Source organism: Chanos chanos, chromosome 4 (genome assembly GCF_902362185.1).
Source record: "Chanos chanos chromosome 4, fChaCha1.1, whole genome shotgun sequence".
Lineage (NCBI taxonomy): Eukaryota > Metazoa > Chordata > Actinopteri > Gonorynchiformes > Chanidae > Chanos > Chanos chanos.
This window is the reverse complement of record NC_044498.1, coordinates 43,471,333-43,489,558: the sequence shown is the minus strand read 5'-3', so window position 1 is coordinate 43,489,558 and position 18,226 is coordinate 43,471,333. Positions and strand designations below refer to the sequence as shown.

The 18,226-nt window shown below is 40.8% G+C and overlaps 3 protein-coding genes across 4 annotated transcripts; 2 read left to right on the top strand and 1 right to left on the bottom strand.

Annotated features, from left to right (window-relative positions):
- Nucleotides 1-5,655: 5,655 nt before the first annotated feature.
- bend3 (BEN domain containing 3) lies at nt 5,656-8,869 on the top strand. The gene is made up of 3 exons (XM_030772350.1): nt 5,656-5,707; nt 5,901-6,070; nt 6,387-8,869. The coding sequence occupies exons 1-3, from the start codon at nt 5,656-5,658 to the stop codon at nt 8,649-8,651; spliced, it is 2,487 nt and encodes an 828-aa protein (XP_030628210.1). The 3' UTR covers nt 8,652-8,869.
- Nucleotides 8,870-10,081: 1,212 nt separating this feature from the next.
- mtres1 (mitochondrial transcription rescue factor 1) lies at nt 10,082-12,538 on the bottom strand. Of its 2 annotated transcripts, none has more exons than XM_030771922.1 (4): nt 12,452-12,538; nt 11,259-11,713; nt 10,902-10,974; nt 10,082-10,581 (listed from the first exon to the last, which is right to left on the bottom strand). In XM_030771922.1, the coding sequence occupies exons 2-4, from the start codon at nt 11,687-11,689 to the stop codon at nt 10,399-10,401; spliced, it is 687 nt and encodes a 228-aa protein (XP_030627782.1). In that variant the 5' UTR covers nt 11,690-11,713; nt 12,452-12,538; the 3' UTR covers nt 10,082-10,398. The 2 variants fall into 2 exon arrangements, with proteins under 2 accessions (XP_030627782.1, XP_030627781.1); XM_030771921.1 differs by having other exon boundaries at nt 11,259-11,707; nt 12,452-12,499.
- A 1,639-nt stretch (nt 12,539-14,177) lies between these two features.
- On the top strand, nt 14,178-17,928 carry matn3b (matrilin 3b). Its single transcript, XM_030772349.1, has 5 exons — nt 14,178-14,517; nt 15,367-16,011; nt 16,465-16,590; nt 17,550-17,651; nt 17,879-17,928. The coding sequence occupies exons 1-5, from the start codon at nt 14,178-14,180 to the stop codon at nt 17,926-17,928; spliced, it is 1,263 nt and encodes a 420-aa protein (XP_030628209.1).
- The last annotated feature ends 298 nt before the right edge of the window (nt 17,929-18,226 follow it).

Sequence of the window (18,226 nt, the reverse complement as noted above, 5' to 3'; positions counted from 1 at the left end):
TGGGTAGTGGTCAACATTTTGGTGGTCACATTTTAGCTGAGTATGAAATTTATCTGAATAATGAGTGAAATTCCAGAGAAATATGGACTGGAGAACGGTGAAACGTGTCTCGCAACTTCCAAATGTCAAAACAACATCTGATACTGCACAGGATTACGATTTCTCTGAGAAAATTAAAAAAAAAAAAAAAAAGCTTTAATCTGAATAACCATGGGGTTTTTTGGGGGGGGGAGGGTGGGGGTTTGCTTCTTGCATCTTTTGCTACAAATTATAAAATGCCTCCAAATCAGTTCTTATTCTTCTCAGCACTCTCACTACTGCACATGCTGTTAAAGAAAATCAGGGCAACAGCAGAGGGGAGGGGAAAGGTCACACTGTTTGTCTTGGCCCTGCCACAGGCGCACTTGAAGCTGGGCTGGCAGAAATAATTAATGAGGCCCACTCCCGCGACCTGAGCAAATGGACAGGAAATGCGGCGGTATTGATTGGGCCGCTGTGAGGGCTGGCGCCAGGCTGGGGGGCCTGTGGTTTCCCGGGCGATCACCACCAGGGGGAAAGACATGGGTGTGAAGCTGGGTGGAGGGGCATCACCATCACCGTCACAGTCACCGGCCCAGCACAATCAACCTCCCACACACACACACACATATACACACACCTACACCTGATACTAACACCCTGCCCTGAAGGACAGACAACAGAGAGGAGGGAACAGTAGAAGGGGTGAAGGGAGAGTTTGGCAAACGCGGGGATGCAGAAAGGATAAAAAAAAAGAAAAACAAACAAACAAAAAACTTTATTTGAGGCTCTTTGAGCCTGCACTCTCGTTCTTCCATACTTTTAATCATGTACGTGGAACACATCACCACTTCCACTCAACCAAAACAGGGCATGCTGTCTTCTGTCCTCTGGCCATCTATGAAATATTAATCCTTGCCGTAAGCAGACATGAGAAAATTCACAGGGAAAGTGAGGGGGATAAAAATGAAGAGGAAGCACACAACAAGGATGTTTCAGCACAAAAAAAAAGTTTTGGGGGTGGTCACAAATCATTTAATGTACTGAAGTCACAAGGCTAAAATAAGTACGAGTGTCTCTGAACTCAATTTAACTTAGATCGGTAAAACTGTGTAACGAGACCAAAGGAATTTCATGTCACTGAAACGTAAAATATGTTGACATATTATAATTAAAAAAAAGTGGGGCTTGGAGTGCTCAATTTTGGTCAAGATGGAACAGCAGCCCTGTGCATAGACATGATGATACCAGTCACATTATGGCTTTCAGAAATCTGAGCCTATCCCTGTTTTAGCGCACGGAGATTTTTTTTTTGTGTGTGTGTGGTTGAGCCATTCTTCATGATTTGAGTGCTCTGATGACACCGGGGGGTGGCCTTCAGTGAGAGGTGTGTGAGACAGGAGCTCCACCTCAGTCTAGCCCAATGCTATTACAGTTTGACAAGAGCAGACAAGCTGGTGAGAAGACATACTTGAAGTGCTGATTTGTGACTGTCTTGCTGCATTAGAATAATATTAGTGACACTAGAGTGACTAAGCACCAGAGTTTAAGTGTGTATCAGTGATTGAGTGTGTCCACTTTCTAGAAATAAAGCCAAGATTACTGCATTTTCCAGAGTGAGGGGAAAGGCCTTCAATATTTGTGACCCTGGGGAGCAAAATCTCGCAGCTGATTGAGTCAGTGTTGAGGGACTAACATCTCACATATTTTACATTCAACACTCTATTTTCAGCAAGTCTACACTCATGTTATCACGAATTAAAAACAAAACAAAACAAATAAAAAAAACCCCTTCACTAGAGTGCTGTCATGGCATATTAATATGAAGGAAAATGGTTGTTAGAATTAAGTTAATATCCTCAATTTCCTGTCAAGTTCAGATAATGGCCAATTGTAGCTTAGGTGTATTTCATTTGCAGACTGTGGAAAGCTTATATTGCAGGACGTTCTGCGTTAAAGAGTGGTCATATTGTGGAAAAGACTAACTAGAAAGAGATTGAAATGAATATATTCAAGGTCACTAGGGGACTGAATCATCGTACAAGATTTTCTCAGTCCTTGCTTTTTCTTTTAGACCTCTTAATAGCTCATTTTCAAGATCAGCCATGCCTGAACACCTGTTGTCATGACACGCAGTACTGAACTTCCGATTAATTCTCCGTTCTTGGAACGATATGCTACTTTCATGGGATAAAAATGAGCTCATCTCCTAAATTATGCTTTAACGAGCCATGCTCGATGAGCAATGCGAAATTCCAGCCCCTTCTGAGCGAAGATTGTAGCGCGTGCTACAGCCAGGCGTACCTGAGCGCATGCCGCACGCTCCATTGCGTGATGGATCAAACTTAAGCTTGTCGCTGCCATTGAGACAGCCCCATTACCTGAGTAATGACCGACGATCCGTCTACCCGCGCCACGCATCCACATTTCACACTCAGCCCTCTGATATGGCTCTAATATAGACATTTCTAATTCATGATACGGGACATTGACCACATAAAGTCAGTGATGGTTGTCAAAGAATGGTTTCGGTCGAATATGAAAATGGTTGTGATGGTCCTAAAAATCTTTTCAAAGACTTAAAAAAAATTAAAACATACGTTCACACACTAACGGACACACAAGTTCCCTTTTATGGAGCGTTTAAAACATAAAATGTCATAGTTTTATTTCGTAAATATCAGGGTGTAAAGAAAACACAAGAGTTCACAAAATGATGCCGCAGTGCATTCCATGTCCGCCAGTGGGAGACAGATCGTATCGTGGTGGTCTTGCAAAACACTTGAATAAGAATGACTGTTAAAAACACTTTTTAAAGTGATCTGTTCTTCGCGTTGTGAACTCTGCTCCTTAATATAACCGCCACGAGACTACGGACCTATCGTGTGAATTCTCACATGGTAAAATTAAGTTTTTGCCTTTCAGTCATCAGCTACATTTTCTCCTGGTTTCCGGCCTTCATCGCTTAAGATTTAATTGGCCTTACAATGTCCTTATAGATCAATCTCGCGGACATGCTAGAAAACTGCCATGAAGAAACAGTGTATGAATTATTACCGCAAATATTGTTACACTATAAAGATGATCCGTCTCGCAGAACAAAGTCATGAGTAGAGCTACGCAAATAAAAAAGTTTGTGACTTCCACAGAAATGTATCCTCTGGATATGAGATGTCTGTATAACTGAAGTATCAGTAAAAGCAGATGAGGTCTGAGGTGCTTTATATGGCTTGTTTTAAACGCCTTACTATAACAGCATTATCCTATAAATGATTTATCTGAATTCCGACATTAGTTTAGACGTAATTGTGTATAATTCTATCATCATTCCATCTTTGTTATTATCAGATACTGACATGAAGCTTTGGTATACAGTAAGCAGAAAGCATATAGTATTTAACTTAGTTTTCAGATAATAATTATTGACATCCTCCTTTCATTGTTTATACAGTAACCATGGATTTGTTGGGCACGTACCACTGTCCTGGTCGAAAAATAATACAGAATAGAAATAGACCTGATACTTTCTATATCAAAAACTTTGGACGGAGTTGTGGTGTTCTAAATGATGCAGACTGCCTTACAAAACTGTGATTGCAATAAAGAGATTGTTCAAATGTTTCTGACCTCGAAATACAGTAAAAAGTGAATGGGAAATAAATGGTGGAAGACACATCTCATGCACTGAAAATATCTTCCTTAACTGGGTTCGTTCTGTTCAGAGAATTCAGCAATTCAGATCTTTTCTGTCTTTTCCTCCCAGTTCCACTCATTTTCCCCTCTGCTCCTGCCTGACTACACGGTGGACTTCACCCACAGTAACCCACAGCTGTGCGGAAATGACACAGCAGGCGAGTACCGTCACGTCACGCGAGAGGGCACTGACAAGAGAAAAAACACGGCGGAGAGAAACACGGACAACAGTTCCCCGTGGACAAAACCACAACGATAAGATCCAATAATATGCATAACACTCCTTGAACTATTGCAGACGACTGCAAAGAGTCGCAAGGGTAAGTTTAAAACTACCTGCAGGAAATTTTGAGGCATTGTAGTAGCGAGAGGGTGAAAACTCGTCGGTGGGTATTTTTCTTGCCGCGTCACGCAACACGAATTTCTCACGGGAAAGAAAAAGAGCCGTAAGAAACCGTGAGCTGGATTTTACATTATTAGTAACTACCGAAGACTATGTTACGTTGTCTGTGAAGTGTACGCTCTCTGTTCTTGGTGCACAAAGTACACCAGGTTTGTCTGCCTCCCGGATTGCTGCGATTCGTGGGTTTCTAGTGGAAGAATGAGGAAGTGGAGTCAGTGGACGTGAGTGAGGGGCGCGTGAGTGAGACGCGACTGAGTAGCAGCGCCGCCCCGGTGCGTCTGGCGAGACTTTGCGATGCACACAGATAAACAAACAAACAGCACAGGCAAAAATATGACTTCAACTTCGGCATTCTGTTCACCTGACAAAATAACTGATTAAACTTACATAACATTTTGTTTTCTAGCAACACACATTGATTTCCTTATGTTTGGTTGTAGATGTCAGTGTAAAGAAAGCGTTGCTTTTTTGCTGACATAACGTTTGTTGTTTGTTTGTGTATTTGTTTCAGAATAGGCTTAAGTATATAGAGTATAATGCTACTAAACCCCTAAAGTGTCGTGAAAAGTAACAATATACAGTTTCTGAATTATCGTTGTTGTCAGGCCCTCGACATACACTCAAAATGGTATATGGTAATCACGGGGAACTAATCGGTTAGCCATGGATCTTTCATTCGTGGGCACGAGATCTCTCTTACATGGGCTGATTGTTCCACTGAAGTTTAGAAGTGGTGGGAGCGAAACCTCAAACGGTTGTCTTCAAAATCTATAGTTGTAGAGCGCGAGATTTAAAAACACTGGTCGTGAGATCCTGCTTATGGCAGTATTCGTCCAACGAATTCCACCGAGCAGATATACTAATAAGTGTGTAAATTTTAGCTGTAATTTAACTTAATTTCTATTTTGGGATGATTTACCACGGTGGAACTGGCTCACCTTAATTCCGATATAAATACATCATAACCCGGAGGCAACGCCTAGAATTACTTGGCGATCCACGTAAGACTTATACGAAACAGAACAATGAATGAGCGAATTAATCAGCGTTATCATTCTCGATTACGTTGATCACTTGCATTTGACTTATACTTCACATTTCTCGACCACGACTATGGATTTCGAGGTCACAAGGAAGCACTGTCGTCAGCATCAGTTATCAGATCACTAATTTACAAGTTGTCTCAAGATATGAATTCAGTGGTTTTCACATTTTTTCTCAGCATGACACCATAGAGGCTTGGTCGAATGTCATACTATTTTGATAATGATTTAAAAATGCAGTGCGTTGTTCTACGAAATACCCGCAATTTACTGGTATTATCATCTACGGATTTCCAAATTCTGTCTAGTTTTAAACTAAATTCAGACTATCTTGTAGGGTTACTCAAAACGGTGCCGTAACATTAGAGTTTGTTTGATGTTGTAGTGAGGTGAGGATTGTTATTTTTCCTGCAATTGATGTTAGAATGCATTATCTGAGTATTTAAATAACATCTTATCAGTGACATTCAATAATATCTGTGATTCTTTAAACAGGACATGAGTTCCTCTGAGCATGGAGAAATGTTGGATGGAGAGATGCTTCAGAAAGGTAATTGACATTCAGTCCGCCACTCTGATACACCACCAGCATTCTGTTTACATTGTTTGTTTGTTTTTGGACGAGACTGTATTGGCACAGTTTAATGAGTTAAAGCCATACACAGGTTCCTCAGAACAAAAAAAATGTGATGTAAAATCTGTGTTAACACTAACAGTGAATTATATGCATATGCTCTTTTCAGTTAAGATTGAAAAGGACTCAGAGGATGCCACGGGTTGCTTTGAGACAGCACAGAATTTGGGAGAACCATCCTTGCACAGCACACCTCCAGGCATCACAAAACGATCTGCATCACTGAATCCAGAGGTTGACCAGCCCAGCAGTAGAAAGAGAAGCAAGGTTTCTTTACAGGTAAAAAGAGACATCATCTAATGGGGATTGGATTGTAATAACTTAATCATACTTAGAAACTTACTTCCTTTACTGATAGTATTCTTTAGCCATAAATTTCCTTTTTTTTCTCTTGAAACTTGTTTGTGAGAACAGCCACACGAAACTTTTACTAACCATAAGTAAGTAACTGTACTGTAGTTCTCTGAATCAAGTGTTAAGGGAGTCAAAAATGGCTATAAGAATGTTTTGTCATCATATTGTTGTCTGCAGGTTTGAAGATGAACTAGTACCACAGCACTCCAAAACCATCCCCTATCTTTCTTCTTATTTGTAGGCAGGTGATCCTTCTCAAGAACAAGATGTTGAAGAGTTCACTAGATCTCACAGTCATGGCCCAGCATCATCAACATCCCAGGAAAGGACGCTGTCCTCCTACAGGAAACCCCTTTACAGCATCTCCCACCGCATCACAGAGAAAAAAGCTTCTTCCAGCCTGGACCAGCATATTCAGAATGACGCAGGAGTTCGTCTGGGTTACAATGGTCTCCTGTTCTCAAAGCTGTGCAACTCTGGAGATCATAACAGATGTGAAGCTTCACCATCATCTGGAGTCCCAACCTCTACAGACTCACACCTGTACCCTCTGATTGAGAAGATGTTCTTTATCCTTAATACGCTCAACTCCAGTATGACACAGCTACACAGCAAGGTGGACTTGCTCTCCTTGGAGGTGACACGCATCAAAAAGCAGATTTCCAAGCCTTCGGAGACAGTAATGGAGTTCCAGCCTCCACCTGAGTACCAGCTCACAAGTGAGGAGTTGGCACAGCTGATGGAGCAGACATCCACAGCAGGTGAGCTTGGCTGTAGGCTTCTAGTACAGCTGTTCCCTGAGCTATTTACAGCAAAGGAGTGTTCAAATGGCTGTAGCACATGCAGCATGGCCAACAAGCGCACTCTTGACTCACTACACCTCCAGCTAATTCGCAACTATGTGGAAGTCTGCTACCCACTGGTTAAGAACAGTAACGTCTGGCAGACAGAATGCTTGCTACAGATCAATGACTTCTTCAACCGCTTTTGGGCCCAGAAGGATATGGAGAGTGGGCAGGTTTGTGGCAGTCAGACTCCTGTAGGACTTGGTTTTGAGCAGGAGCATAATCAGGTTTGTCATTTTATTAATGAGGATGGTCAAGATGAGAGACTCTCGCTGGACTCTGGTGAGAATGACAGTAAAGGTTGCCATCTTAATAATGCCATATCTGACCTCACGTTTTGTCCTGATGTTTCTGAGGACCCTGATGATCTCACCTCCCCTGAGGACTTTGTCATATTTCTGTTGAACCGTCTTTTCCCTGAAATTTTTCAAGAAGGGAAATTGCCAGAGGGTCATACCAGTGTAGGGAAGATGATCCTTAACTCAGACAGACTTGACATCATTCGCAAATACATGGAGGCAAATTTCCCTGATGTTCCAGAGGACACTTGGTTGCACTTATGTGTCCAGCGCATGGAGGAGGCATTGGAAAGTGTTCAGACTCCCGGTGGTGACCATGACAATAGCCGTGAGGAAAACTATGACTCTGCGTGCCTCCCTGATGATATTTCTATAATAAAGATCAATGACCTGTGTGAGTATGACAGACCAAATCGTAGGACAAAGAAATCTTGGATGGCGTCAGTCGATTTCGACAAAATGGAGATCCCTCCCCCAGACTTTGATGTTCCTGAAGAGTACCTGCTCACCAAAGAGCAGCTGAAGAGCATCTATGACTGCAGTCTGTCCATTGGAAACTTTGCCTCCCGACTTCTGGTCCTCATGTTCCCAGAACTGTTTACTTATGAAAACGCAAGAAAACACTACAACTGCAGTGGCTCACTGGGGAAAAAGCAGTTGGACCCCGTCCGGATCAACCTTATTCGCCACTATGTCCAGCTGCTTTACCCACGCGCCAAGAACGATCGTGTTTGGACCCTGGAGTTTGTAGGGAAGCTGGACGAGCGCTGCAGGCGTCGCGACACGGAGCAGCGTCGTTCGTACCAGCAGCAGCGAAAAGTCTACGTCCCAGAGTCTGCGGCCGACACCAGGGATATCGTGACCGCCAGCCAAATCAATCCGCCTAACTCAGAACGTCTGAAAGAGGACTATGAAATTATCTCCTTACCCCCTGAGAAAAGCAGCAAAGACTTCTGCAAAATTCCCTTAGAGGAACTCACAGTACCCACACCAGACTTTCCCGTGCCTTCCATCTACCTGCTCTCAGATGCTGAGATCAGGGAGATAGTACAACAGAGTCTCTCTGTCGGAAACTTTGCTGCTCGACTGCTTGTACGCCTCTTCCCAGAGCTCTTTACCCAGGAGAACCTCAGGCTCCAATACAACCACTCAGGTGCCTGCAACAAGAAGCAGCTTGACCCTGTGCGTCTGCGGCTCATCCGCCATTATGTAGAGGCCGTGTACCCTGTGGACAAGATGGAGGAGGTATGGCACTATGAATGTGTGCCCAGCATTGATGAGCGGTGCAGGCGTCCCAATCGGAAGAAGTGTGACATTCTAAAGAAGGCAAAGAGGTCAAACAGCACTGTCATGTATTCCTAACAGTGCTCTGCAATGAGCTGTCCTTTTTGTATACTTTACAGAAAAATGTATCATTTGCACAAGTCTGTCAGCTGAAAGGCTATATTAAAACTCATGAAATGTCCTTGGTGAGCTCCATGTAGGATGTGTTTGCAACATGTAACTGCAGTACCAAACAATACCGTTTGTCATAGAGCTCACTGTCAACTGGTAGTAAAGTGTTAGGGTTACTATTTATATGCCAAAATGTAACTGATGTAATTCTAACTGCTAATAGATTTATAAGCTATCGTAGCCTTAAACAAGTAAATTAAGAAATGTTAATATTAACATATTAAAAATATATGTCACTTTAGTAGAGATAAAACACAAAGTAATTATATATATATATATTTTGTTTTTAATTAGATGTAGCAATGTGTCAGCACTGGTCTTTTCTAACAAAGAATTTATGAAAATATGTCCTATCTTCTTATAGAAGTTATTAATCTATACTAAACTACAGCAGGTTATGTCACACTATTTTTAAATAAACTCTGATGTCTTAGTAGAGAAGAAATTGGAGTTTTTTTGGTTCTTTCTCCTCCAAACTGAATCTCTGAATTAACAATGCTTGAAAGTATCTCTTTCCCAAAAGAGTATGTTTCCCCTGATACCTGATGCCAGTTTTTGCATGGTGACATTGAACTGAATAGCACCAACAATTTGCTGCGCTTTCAAGAGAGTGTCTACTTTATTCTATCTGCAACTACACAGACATCTCAACTGTCAACTAGCAATAATCAGGCATACGAATACTGTCATGCCCACCTGAGGGAATTAACTGAAAAGCTCAATTAATAAACATACTCCTGTTAAAGTTTCAGAGCAGGTATTGCAGTTAGTCTAAAGTATTATGAACAATAATACTTTATGGACAAATATTATGTAACAAATCCAGAGTTACAAATAACTTCTGGAAAACATGGATACATTTACTTCAGTCACACCTCTAACATCAAACACAGCATTTTCATCTTATTAACACTGTTATGAAGAACTCAGCGTAAGACCATGTCTGGGAGGCACAGATTCTAGAAGTTGCTGGTCAAAGTGGTTACAATATGACAAAATTTATTCCTGTCCTTCAAATACTTCAATTCATTAAGTGTCCATCCATTCATCAGTTCAGCCCACAGTATTCTAAAAATTTATAACCATAATTATTAGGTCACTAATTTGTCAACACATTAATGAAAAATTACTTTGCAGCAGACATCTCTGTACTATGCAAAACCAATGTCAGTGCTATACAGTAACCAAGTCTACATTAGACTAGTTAGTATGGTACTGTCACTGAAGTCCCTTTACCCCACAACCACAGAATAGCATCACTTTCAGTTAAAGCAAATCAGAAGTTCTGATGGTAAAGATCACCTCTTTCACATTTAAAAGGTAATATGTGAACCATGTGCATCTCCATCTGTCTTTATTGTGAACCAAAATAATCCTTGGGCTGTGGAAAATTTACAGTCATAAAACTGTTTGTATTTTACACATGTATGAAGGTGATGTGAGCTCATTATTCGACTATGCTGAGTGCGGGCCAATGTCCAGCAAAACTGAGTCCTTTGCTGCTAGTACCAGGAGTTGAAAAAAAAAACCAAAACAAAAACAAACAAATAAACAAACAAAAAACCATGGACCACTTCTTATTGCCTTAAAGTCAAGTTGGGTAAGTCAATATAGTCAATTCCAAAAATTCATTACAGTCAATTCAAAGCACGCTTCACTGCTTCAAAGCATCTTGTTTGGGAAGCTGCAGGTTTTTCCAGCTCCTAAGTATGACTTTCTGCTTCTCTGAATCATTGGTTTCACCCACTATCTTTTTGAGGACAACTCTCTTCATCAATACTGTGCCCATTGCATTGTCTTCACCCAAGATCAAGTCCAAAGTATCTCCCACTTTAACCTGCAGAGGGAGCAAAAGAACAAAACAATGCTTCAGTTGATGAGCTGTACAAGTAATGGTTTTGGAACCACTGCAAACACATAGTAACAGTTGCTTTGTTATACTTCCTAAATTTTAATGCATATTACAGCCTAATAACACCTTTTATATACTGCCCAAGCGCCCCCTAAAAAATGATCATATGAAAGTAGTAAAGGTGGAGTAAGCCTGTGTCACAAAGTAAATTGAAGTGTACCTCTCAGTATGTCCATACATTATGATTAATGTCATGGGAAATCATGCAGTATAAGTGTAACCGTATGCAGAGAAACACTGCTCACCATTTTGCTTTTCTTGACAAGTTTTTGTCCATTCAGTCTCAGCTTGTTGTTGTAAAAAGCATCCTCCACTTTGCTGAAAGAGAGGCAGAACAGAGATTACTTACTGATTCAAGTATTTATTCTTTCGCAGACCAGTGGATGCTGTCTAAAACACTAGTAATGTTTTCCATTAACGGAATACTGATAATCTATTCCACTCTGTGACCTGTTACTAATATGAACGGACTTTAAAAGTATACTGCGACTTTTTTTGTGACAAATGTTGTCACTGCAAATCATACAGAATATGTTCTGGATATTATGAGAGAACATATTCTCCATGTACTTTTCAAGGATTTCTATGGAATTTGATCTTACTTGTGAGCCATGTCCAAGCCAGCTTTCAGAATAAGGTCAAAACGGAGGGATTGAACATGTTTTTCACGGTCTTTGTAGTCCTTGGGTAGACCCGGGTCATCCTGCAGCTCATCTTCATAGTCACTGGCCTCTGGATCTTCCTCCTCATCGTCATCCTCCTCCTCTTGGCTTGGCTTTTGCTTTCTATTCTTTTTAGTACTTTTGAATTGCGTCTGCTGAAGAGGCCAGTTCTTTGAAGAATCCCAGAGCCTGGGATTAAACGCTTGTGTCTTCTGTGTCAGGGGAACAATGGTACCCCATAGCTGACGTGCATGTAATGTTCTTGGGCACCATGTGGTCAGGCTGGCTCCGTGACTGGGCACCAGTACTTGCAAGGAGTTCACCCTCCCCAGCTGTCTCAGGGTTAATGCCTGCACCCACACACTCTGCATCTTTAAGTGCACTGCACCCTGTCACTTGAAAGAGCCAGGCCAAAGCAAACAAACAAAAAAAAAAATAAAAGGAACAACAATCACAAATAAGAGTTTGGGAAGAAACAAACAGTTCCAGTGATTTTGTGAGTTGTCCAGGTTCATATTTAGGACCTTAAAAGGCTTATGACAAACATAAATGTATTAACAGCTGAACACACTTGTACATTAACAAACTATTATTTATGCAACACATCACACTGTGGGATGTGCTTGTACTAGGATGTAGGGCAGAATAGCTTGCTGATGAGAGAGTAACAAACCGTGAAACTTTTAATGTACGTTTCACAGAAGTGGTGGTAAAGACTACACTGGTTATGGCAAGAGTGCAAATACAAACAAACAAACAATAAAACTTGCAAAAGCTGTACAAAATCAACATTAATTCTACTACAACGTCACCATTATTAGTGTCGCCACGACAGTTAAATTACATAATAGGTTATCTCGATTCTACTTATTGACCACGCGACTGACCTAACTGGACAGCAAAGAGGAGAATTTACAAAATGATAATGGTTTGTAACACACTGCGTTACGTGTTGTAAAAGTAGGGACACTTCAAGCACACGAACACATGCCATAAGCTTGTCTAATGTGGGCTAGTTAGCAGGCCGAGTCGCTTTACGCATTATTCCTACGACAGTATGAATTCAATGTATAAAGCACAGGAAAACATAATTTGATCCATCCAACAATGCTCTTGGAAGAATTAATTCATACCTTAGTCTTGTTTAAAGTTCTCCTGTTCATTCACTATGCTTTTCAACCTTGTCAACGAGCCGAGTAAAAACAAACCCAAGAGGCTACCTTCTTCGACGAAATTAAATGTCACAGTAGTAATTTCGCCCCCTAGTGCTTGGTAGTGTGAACTGTGCTACTTCCAAGCGTGCAAAAGAGATTAACGTCATGCAAAACCATGACTGTAACTGTACACATCTATTTTGCAATGTAAACTAAATAAATAATTAAAAAGCCATTTGAATGGATTTCACAAAAAACAATCAATTTTCAAATGGTGATGATTTTCTCTCAACCATTTTAAAGTACTGGTTGATCTATGATAGCAGAAAATGAGCGACGTGCAATTCTCACAGTAAACCTTCATGACCTCACGATTATTTTCTTCTTCTTCCTCTTCTTCCCATTAATACTGTTATTAACAATAAACATAATCATGACAAACTTGGCAAGATATCGGTTTAACCTCGAACATAACTCTTACTTCGCCACCACTACAGTGAACCTCACAAGTTTCCACATTCCCCATCCTTTGATTGGCTGAAGCCTCACGTGTCTATAGGCTGGAACCTTTAAATGTGCTGTTCAGAAACGTCAGCCTTACTCAGATTTGTGGATAGAGAGTGGGAAGAATAACAGAACATCAATCGGATCAAGTCAGACATAATCATGTATTATATTGAAAGTTTTGCCCTTTCTCTCTCCTTATTATTTATGGGGGTGCAGGGGACATTCAGGAATCACGGATATCATAATCAAATTTATGCGGAAAGACCTGTTGTGATGGGGAGACAGCCGGCCCCTTACAACAGGCAGCCGGCTCATAACAACATCCCAGCACAGCAAAATACGATCAGTCAAGGAGGTATGTATTTGAGATACTTCTACGAATGTCTGAGTTGTACTTGTAATTAATCTAAAGTAAATAAATGAGGTAAATGCTATGACTATTTGTACTACGAATTTTACTACGACAACTAGAACTAACTATTGGAGTGGTGGTACAAAATAGACTTTTTTCACGCATTGATAATTTGAGCCGATGTTTTTCTTTGGGTTTTTTTTTTTTTTTGAAGTATGCTTATCACATAATGGATATTCCGATGATCAATATGTATTTTGTATTTTATACATTTATTTTCAAGGTCTTAGACTAATACCATTATGTCATTGTGTTTACTACACGTTTGCAATATTTGCAGATCTAAACTTCGATGTGTTGCTGTGTAAAAATGAAACCAGATTGCAAACATTCACAGAGTGGTATATACTAAGCCACGACTGTATACAATTTACTGGAACCTTCCTTTATGTTGTAGAAATGGACTGGTGCACCTTTTAAAGTGAAGATGAAACTGATCATTTTTCACAACGCTTGAAAGAGTGAAGATATTCAATACTTTATTGTGTTCTTAAATTCTCTATTTTGGTTTAAAAAATAGTCATATCATGTGAATATCTTTTCATATTTTTTTGTATACATGTAGAACTCTGTGTATCCAGTAGGCTTTTATGGTCTCTCTTGAACAGTCACTTTTAGTTGTCAATGATTATTTTTAGTGTTAACAGATTCTGAAGTTATTTAGTGATAGAAAATGTGCTGTCTCATCACTCATTACCTTGCTCAGGCTTTTGCTATACAAAAGCAAAAGCCTATAACAAAATAACAAAATCACCTCTCTCTTCATTATGTCAAAAACCAAAACACATGCATCTTCCTGTGCTTTTAGCAAACAAGGTAACCGTTGCCTTTCCGCTTCCCTCTCTCTCCTCGCACAAAGCACGCAGCATTAATCACAGGTTTTACGGCTATCACCACTACCACCGTCCGCCGTGGAAGTGGCCGCCGTTCAACTACCACCGGCCAGTGGTACCCAAGATACCCACAGTACCTATCCCAAAGGCACCATCGGTGCCACAAGTGATACCCACGCCACTCACGCCACCCATGCTACCCACGCCACCCACTCCACCCCCAACGCCTGCACTGCCGGTCAGTACCCCTAGCGGCACCACCTCCCCGGCAATCTCTCCCCGTACTGTCCCAGGTAGATCAGCTAAATTCCAGTCATGTTTCTGCCCCAACTGGTCAACAGTTCTTTGAGAGTCCAGACTTTATTGTTGTTTTCATTCTTCTTTGCCTTCAACTTTTCTCTCTGTCATGATCTCTCATACTCTTTCAGGAGATATTATAAATGGTAAGAAGAAGTGGAGTGTGAGCATCTTACAGTGCTTTATGCCTCATGACTGATAGACTATCATTTTTTTTTTTTGCTATTCAAAAATAATAACATGACAGCAATATAGTGTCTTTCCCTGTTTCAGCTCTGCTAATCAAGTAAAAATCCAGGATGTCCATAACTGTTTTCGGCTTTTCGGTCATAATTTCATACTGCAACTTCATGGGCTTTTCAGTTTGCATCTGCCTGTGTGTTTCTTGTATAAAATTCTGTTAACGTGTTAATATTACATCATCCAGATGCAAAGTTCTGAACTTCTGCTCAGATGAGACAGGTTAATCGTTCGAGTCTATGGAACACTATCAGGGGAACACCACTCTGAAGAGAGTAGTAATTTTCTATATTGGATTTCCACAGAGGGTAGCTGTTGAGCATTTCATGCAGTCCATACAGGCCAGTATCAGTATGAAATTTTAACAGTTAATACCACTGATGGCACATACTTAACTAATGTCTTATTCTACTGCTCACTACCCTTAAAGTGACACTGAATGACATGGGTAGTCATTAAACAATTACAGAGCAAAGTTGCATACTACAAAAGTTGTTTCTTTGTACTCCATTGACTTTCTTCTTTTTCTTTTTTCATATTCAGAATGAAATGAAACATATCTATTCCTTTTAATAATTTTTTCTGTTCAACAAAATGGTCTGTAGAATCAGTACTGCCCTCCATTAACCAAAACCATTCAGTTCTATTGCAGTATACTCTTTTCTCTCCCTCTGCACGAACAGAGGTCTGCAAGAGCCGTCCACTGGACCTTGTCTTCATCATCGACAGCTCCCGCAGTGTGCGTCCTGCTGAGTTTGAGAAGGTCAAGACCTTTCTCGCAGACATGGTGGATACGCTGGAGATTGGCATAGATGCCACTCGTGTTGCTTTGGTGAACTATGCCAGCACAGTCAACATTGAGTTCCTCCTGAATACCTACTCCAGTAAAGCTGAGATCAAGCAGGCCTTTTCAAGGATTGATCCACTCTCATCTGGCACCATGACTGGCCTGGCCATCAAAACTGCCATGGAGAAAGCTTTCACCGAGGAGTCAGGTGCCCGGCCACGTTCCAAGAACATTTCCAAGGTCTCCATTATCGTCACGGATGGTCGGCCCCAGGATAAGGTAGAGGAGGTGTCTGCAGCAGCTCGAGCCTCTGGGATTGAAATCTATGCTGTGGGCGTAGACCGAGCGGACATGGCATCTTTGCGCTTGATGGCAAGCCAGCCACTGGATGAGCATGTGTTTTATGTGGAGACATATGGTGTCATAGAGAAGCTCACATCCAAATTTCGGGAGACACTCTGTGGTAAGAGAGTTGAACTCTTGGGGAAGGCATAAAAGTTCAGATAACTTGAGATAATCTTAACAGATTAACTTCCTCTTGCAAGGAACAGATGATATACTCCAGTATTTGTTCCTCTGCTTCACAATAGGTCTCTTTTATCGTCGCCAACAATAGGTGACTATGAGAATGGAAAAACTCATATTAAATTTGCCTGATTTTCAGTATTTCAGTCTGTTTAAATTTTGAATTAGTCCGTCTTCAACTTTGTGTTTGTAATCCTAAGGCTCAATTTCATATCAAATTCAGCTTGCATAAACTAAACTCAGAATGATACAGTTTAACCATACTAATTAGCACCAGTCAGTAGCTTTGAATAAATGGCACGGTTATGAAGCCGAAACAATCAGTAGTTGTGATTTCATAAATGTTTTGATTAGCTTGACAGGCTTGATAATCAAACTTTTTGTTTTACAGGCTTAGATGCCTGTGCCCTTGGTCATGACTGCCAGCACATATGCGTGAACAGCAATCCATCCTACTACTGCAAATGCCAAGAGGGATACGTCTTGAACCCAGACAAGAAAACTTGCTCACTCAAGGGTTGGTTGTCTTTTCCTGCATGAAGAGATAACTTTGGAGATTCATATTTTTGTGTGTTTTTTATGTGCTTATGCAATATATTACAAATAGCAAATGGGTTAATAGCGAAGATACTGGTATTCCTGTTTGTAGTTCAGCCAGGTTGGAAAAGCTTTGTTGACAGGCCCAAGTCACTGGTAGCAGCATATGTTCACCTATATCAGTGCCAACTCATGACCTTTCACACTGATATTTACACCACGCAACCATGGAACTGTGTGTTGAATTCTGTAGATCCACAGCAGTTCATCTGGAGATTCTGAAATGCTTTAAAGCCTGAATTTTAGACTTGCTTGACAGGTCCAAGTCCTTGCAGACTAAATTTGTCCAATATGATTGAATATTTCACTGAGATTGTTTTGAGTACACATCAGACCAGTAAGGCTGGCAAAAGACATAGTGATTGGCCTGACATTGTGAAATCACCTGGAGAAATGGCACCCTAACCCATGCTGAACGTGCCAGGTCTGCTTTTGCCAAGGTGCCATGGGTGGGGACTCTGATGGTGCCAGGAACCTCAAAGAGAATTTTGAAACCTGCTGAGGAAAAGCATCATAAATCACAGTGCTAGGCTAGGGCTGTGTTCTTCTATGGCAGTTGGTGAGACTGAAGGAGGGAGCTATTTCGTAACACTGTTACATACTTAAAAATGGACACCTTTATTTCCTTAAATTGTAGTTATTTACTAAAATGTGTTAAATAAATGACTAACTGGAGTGAGTGTGAAAATTAGTTGAGTTTCAGATGAAGAGTTTCACTCATGTGATTCTTACCTGATTGGTGAGCAACAGTGTTGCTAATGTGAGGCTTAATGGAAGGCAGACACAAGCTCAGGACTTCAATGAAAAAATAAATAGTGACATTGAACAATATGTATTTAGTTCATAGAACTAATCTTCTTTTCCTCTTGTTCCTTTCAGAGGAAGCACGGGCAGAGGTGACTCAGGACCCATGCATGTGTGAGGCCCAAATTGCATTCCAGAAGAGGGTACAAAGTTCCATCCAGGAACTCACTGGCAAACATATCCTTTAAGCCCAAAAAGAGAACCGTTCCATATTGTTTTCACTCATGCTGCCAATTTTATGCCTTAATGTTTTAGGCTGCAGTCTTGCAGCATCACATTTTAGTCTCTAACTATTTTTGCTTAAAGAACTTGTTTGAATGATTTTGCCCTCCTCACACCTATATTACATAGATCTTGTGTCCTGACAGCATGCTTCATTCCATTTTTCCCTTAACTGGTCTTACTAGATGACATCACAAGGAGAGTTCAGCAGTTGGACTTGCAGCGATTCTAGGGAAGATGACATGAAGGATGACATGCACCAGTTTTGTTTGCCCACAGAAAACCAGTAGAGGCATTCGTTAGTAGTCCCAACCAATAGCCCCCTTAACACAAACCTATTTCTCTGTACTCTAACTATGAACTGTAGTATTTCTAAATGATTTTAAATTGCATCTTGATCTTCAAAGCAGCCATCAGACAAAGCAGAGTGGAAGTGCGGCCCCTGGGAAAAGCAAAAACAAAAGAAAAAGAAAACAAAGTAAAACAATAAACAAAGAAACAACAACAAAAAAACTCCCAGAATACCCCTC

Coding starts and splice junctions, on each gene's coding strand:
- bend3 (XM_030772350.1), top strand. CDS start 5,656: ATGAGTTCCTCTGAGCATGGAGAAATGTTGGATGGAGAGATGCTTCAG. Junction 5,708..5,900: donor TGGAGAGATGCTTCAGAAAG/GTAATTGACATT, acceptor TGCTCTTTTCAG/TTAAGATTGAAAAGGACTCA. Junction 6,071..6,386: donor GAAGCAAGGTTTCTTTACAG/GTAAAAAGAGAC, acceptor TCTTATTTGTAG/GCAGGTGATCCTTCTCAAGA.
- mtres1 (XM_030771921.1), bottom strand. CDS start 12,481: ATGAACAGGAGAACTTTAAACAAGACTAAG. Junction 10,975..11,258: donor GGCTTGGACATGGCTCACAA/GTAAGATCAAAT, acceptor CCTCTCTTTCAG/CAAAGTGGAGGATGCTTTTT. Junction 10,582..10,901: donor TTGTCAAGAAAAGCAAAATG/GTGAGCAGTGTT, acceptor CTCCCTCTGCAG/GTTAAAGTGGGAGATACTTT.
- matn3b (XM_030772349.1), top strand. CDS start 14,178: ATGCATCTTCCTGTGCTTTTAGCAAACAAGGTAACCGTTGCCTTTCCG. Junction 14,518..15,366: donor CTCTCCCCGTACTGTCCCAG/GTAGATCAGCTA, acceptor AATGGTCTGTAG/AATCAGTACTGCCCTCCATT. Junction 16,591..17,549: donor GAAAACTTGCTCACTCAAGG/GTTGGTTGTCTT, acceptor TGTTCCTTTCAG/AGGAAGCACGGGCAGAGGTG.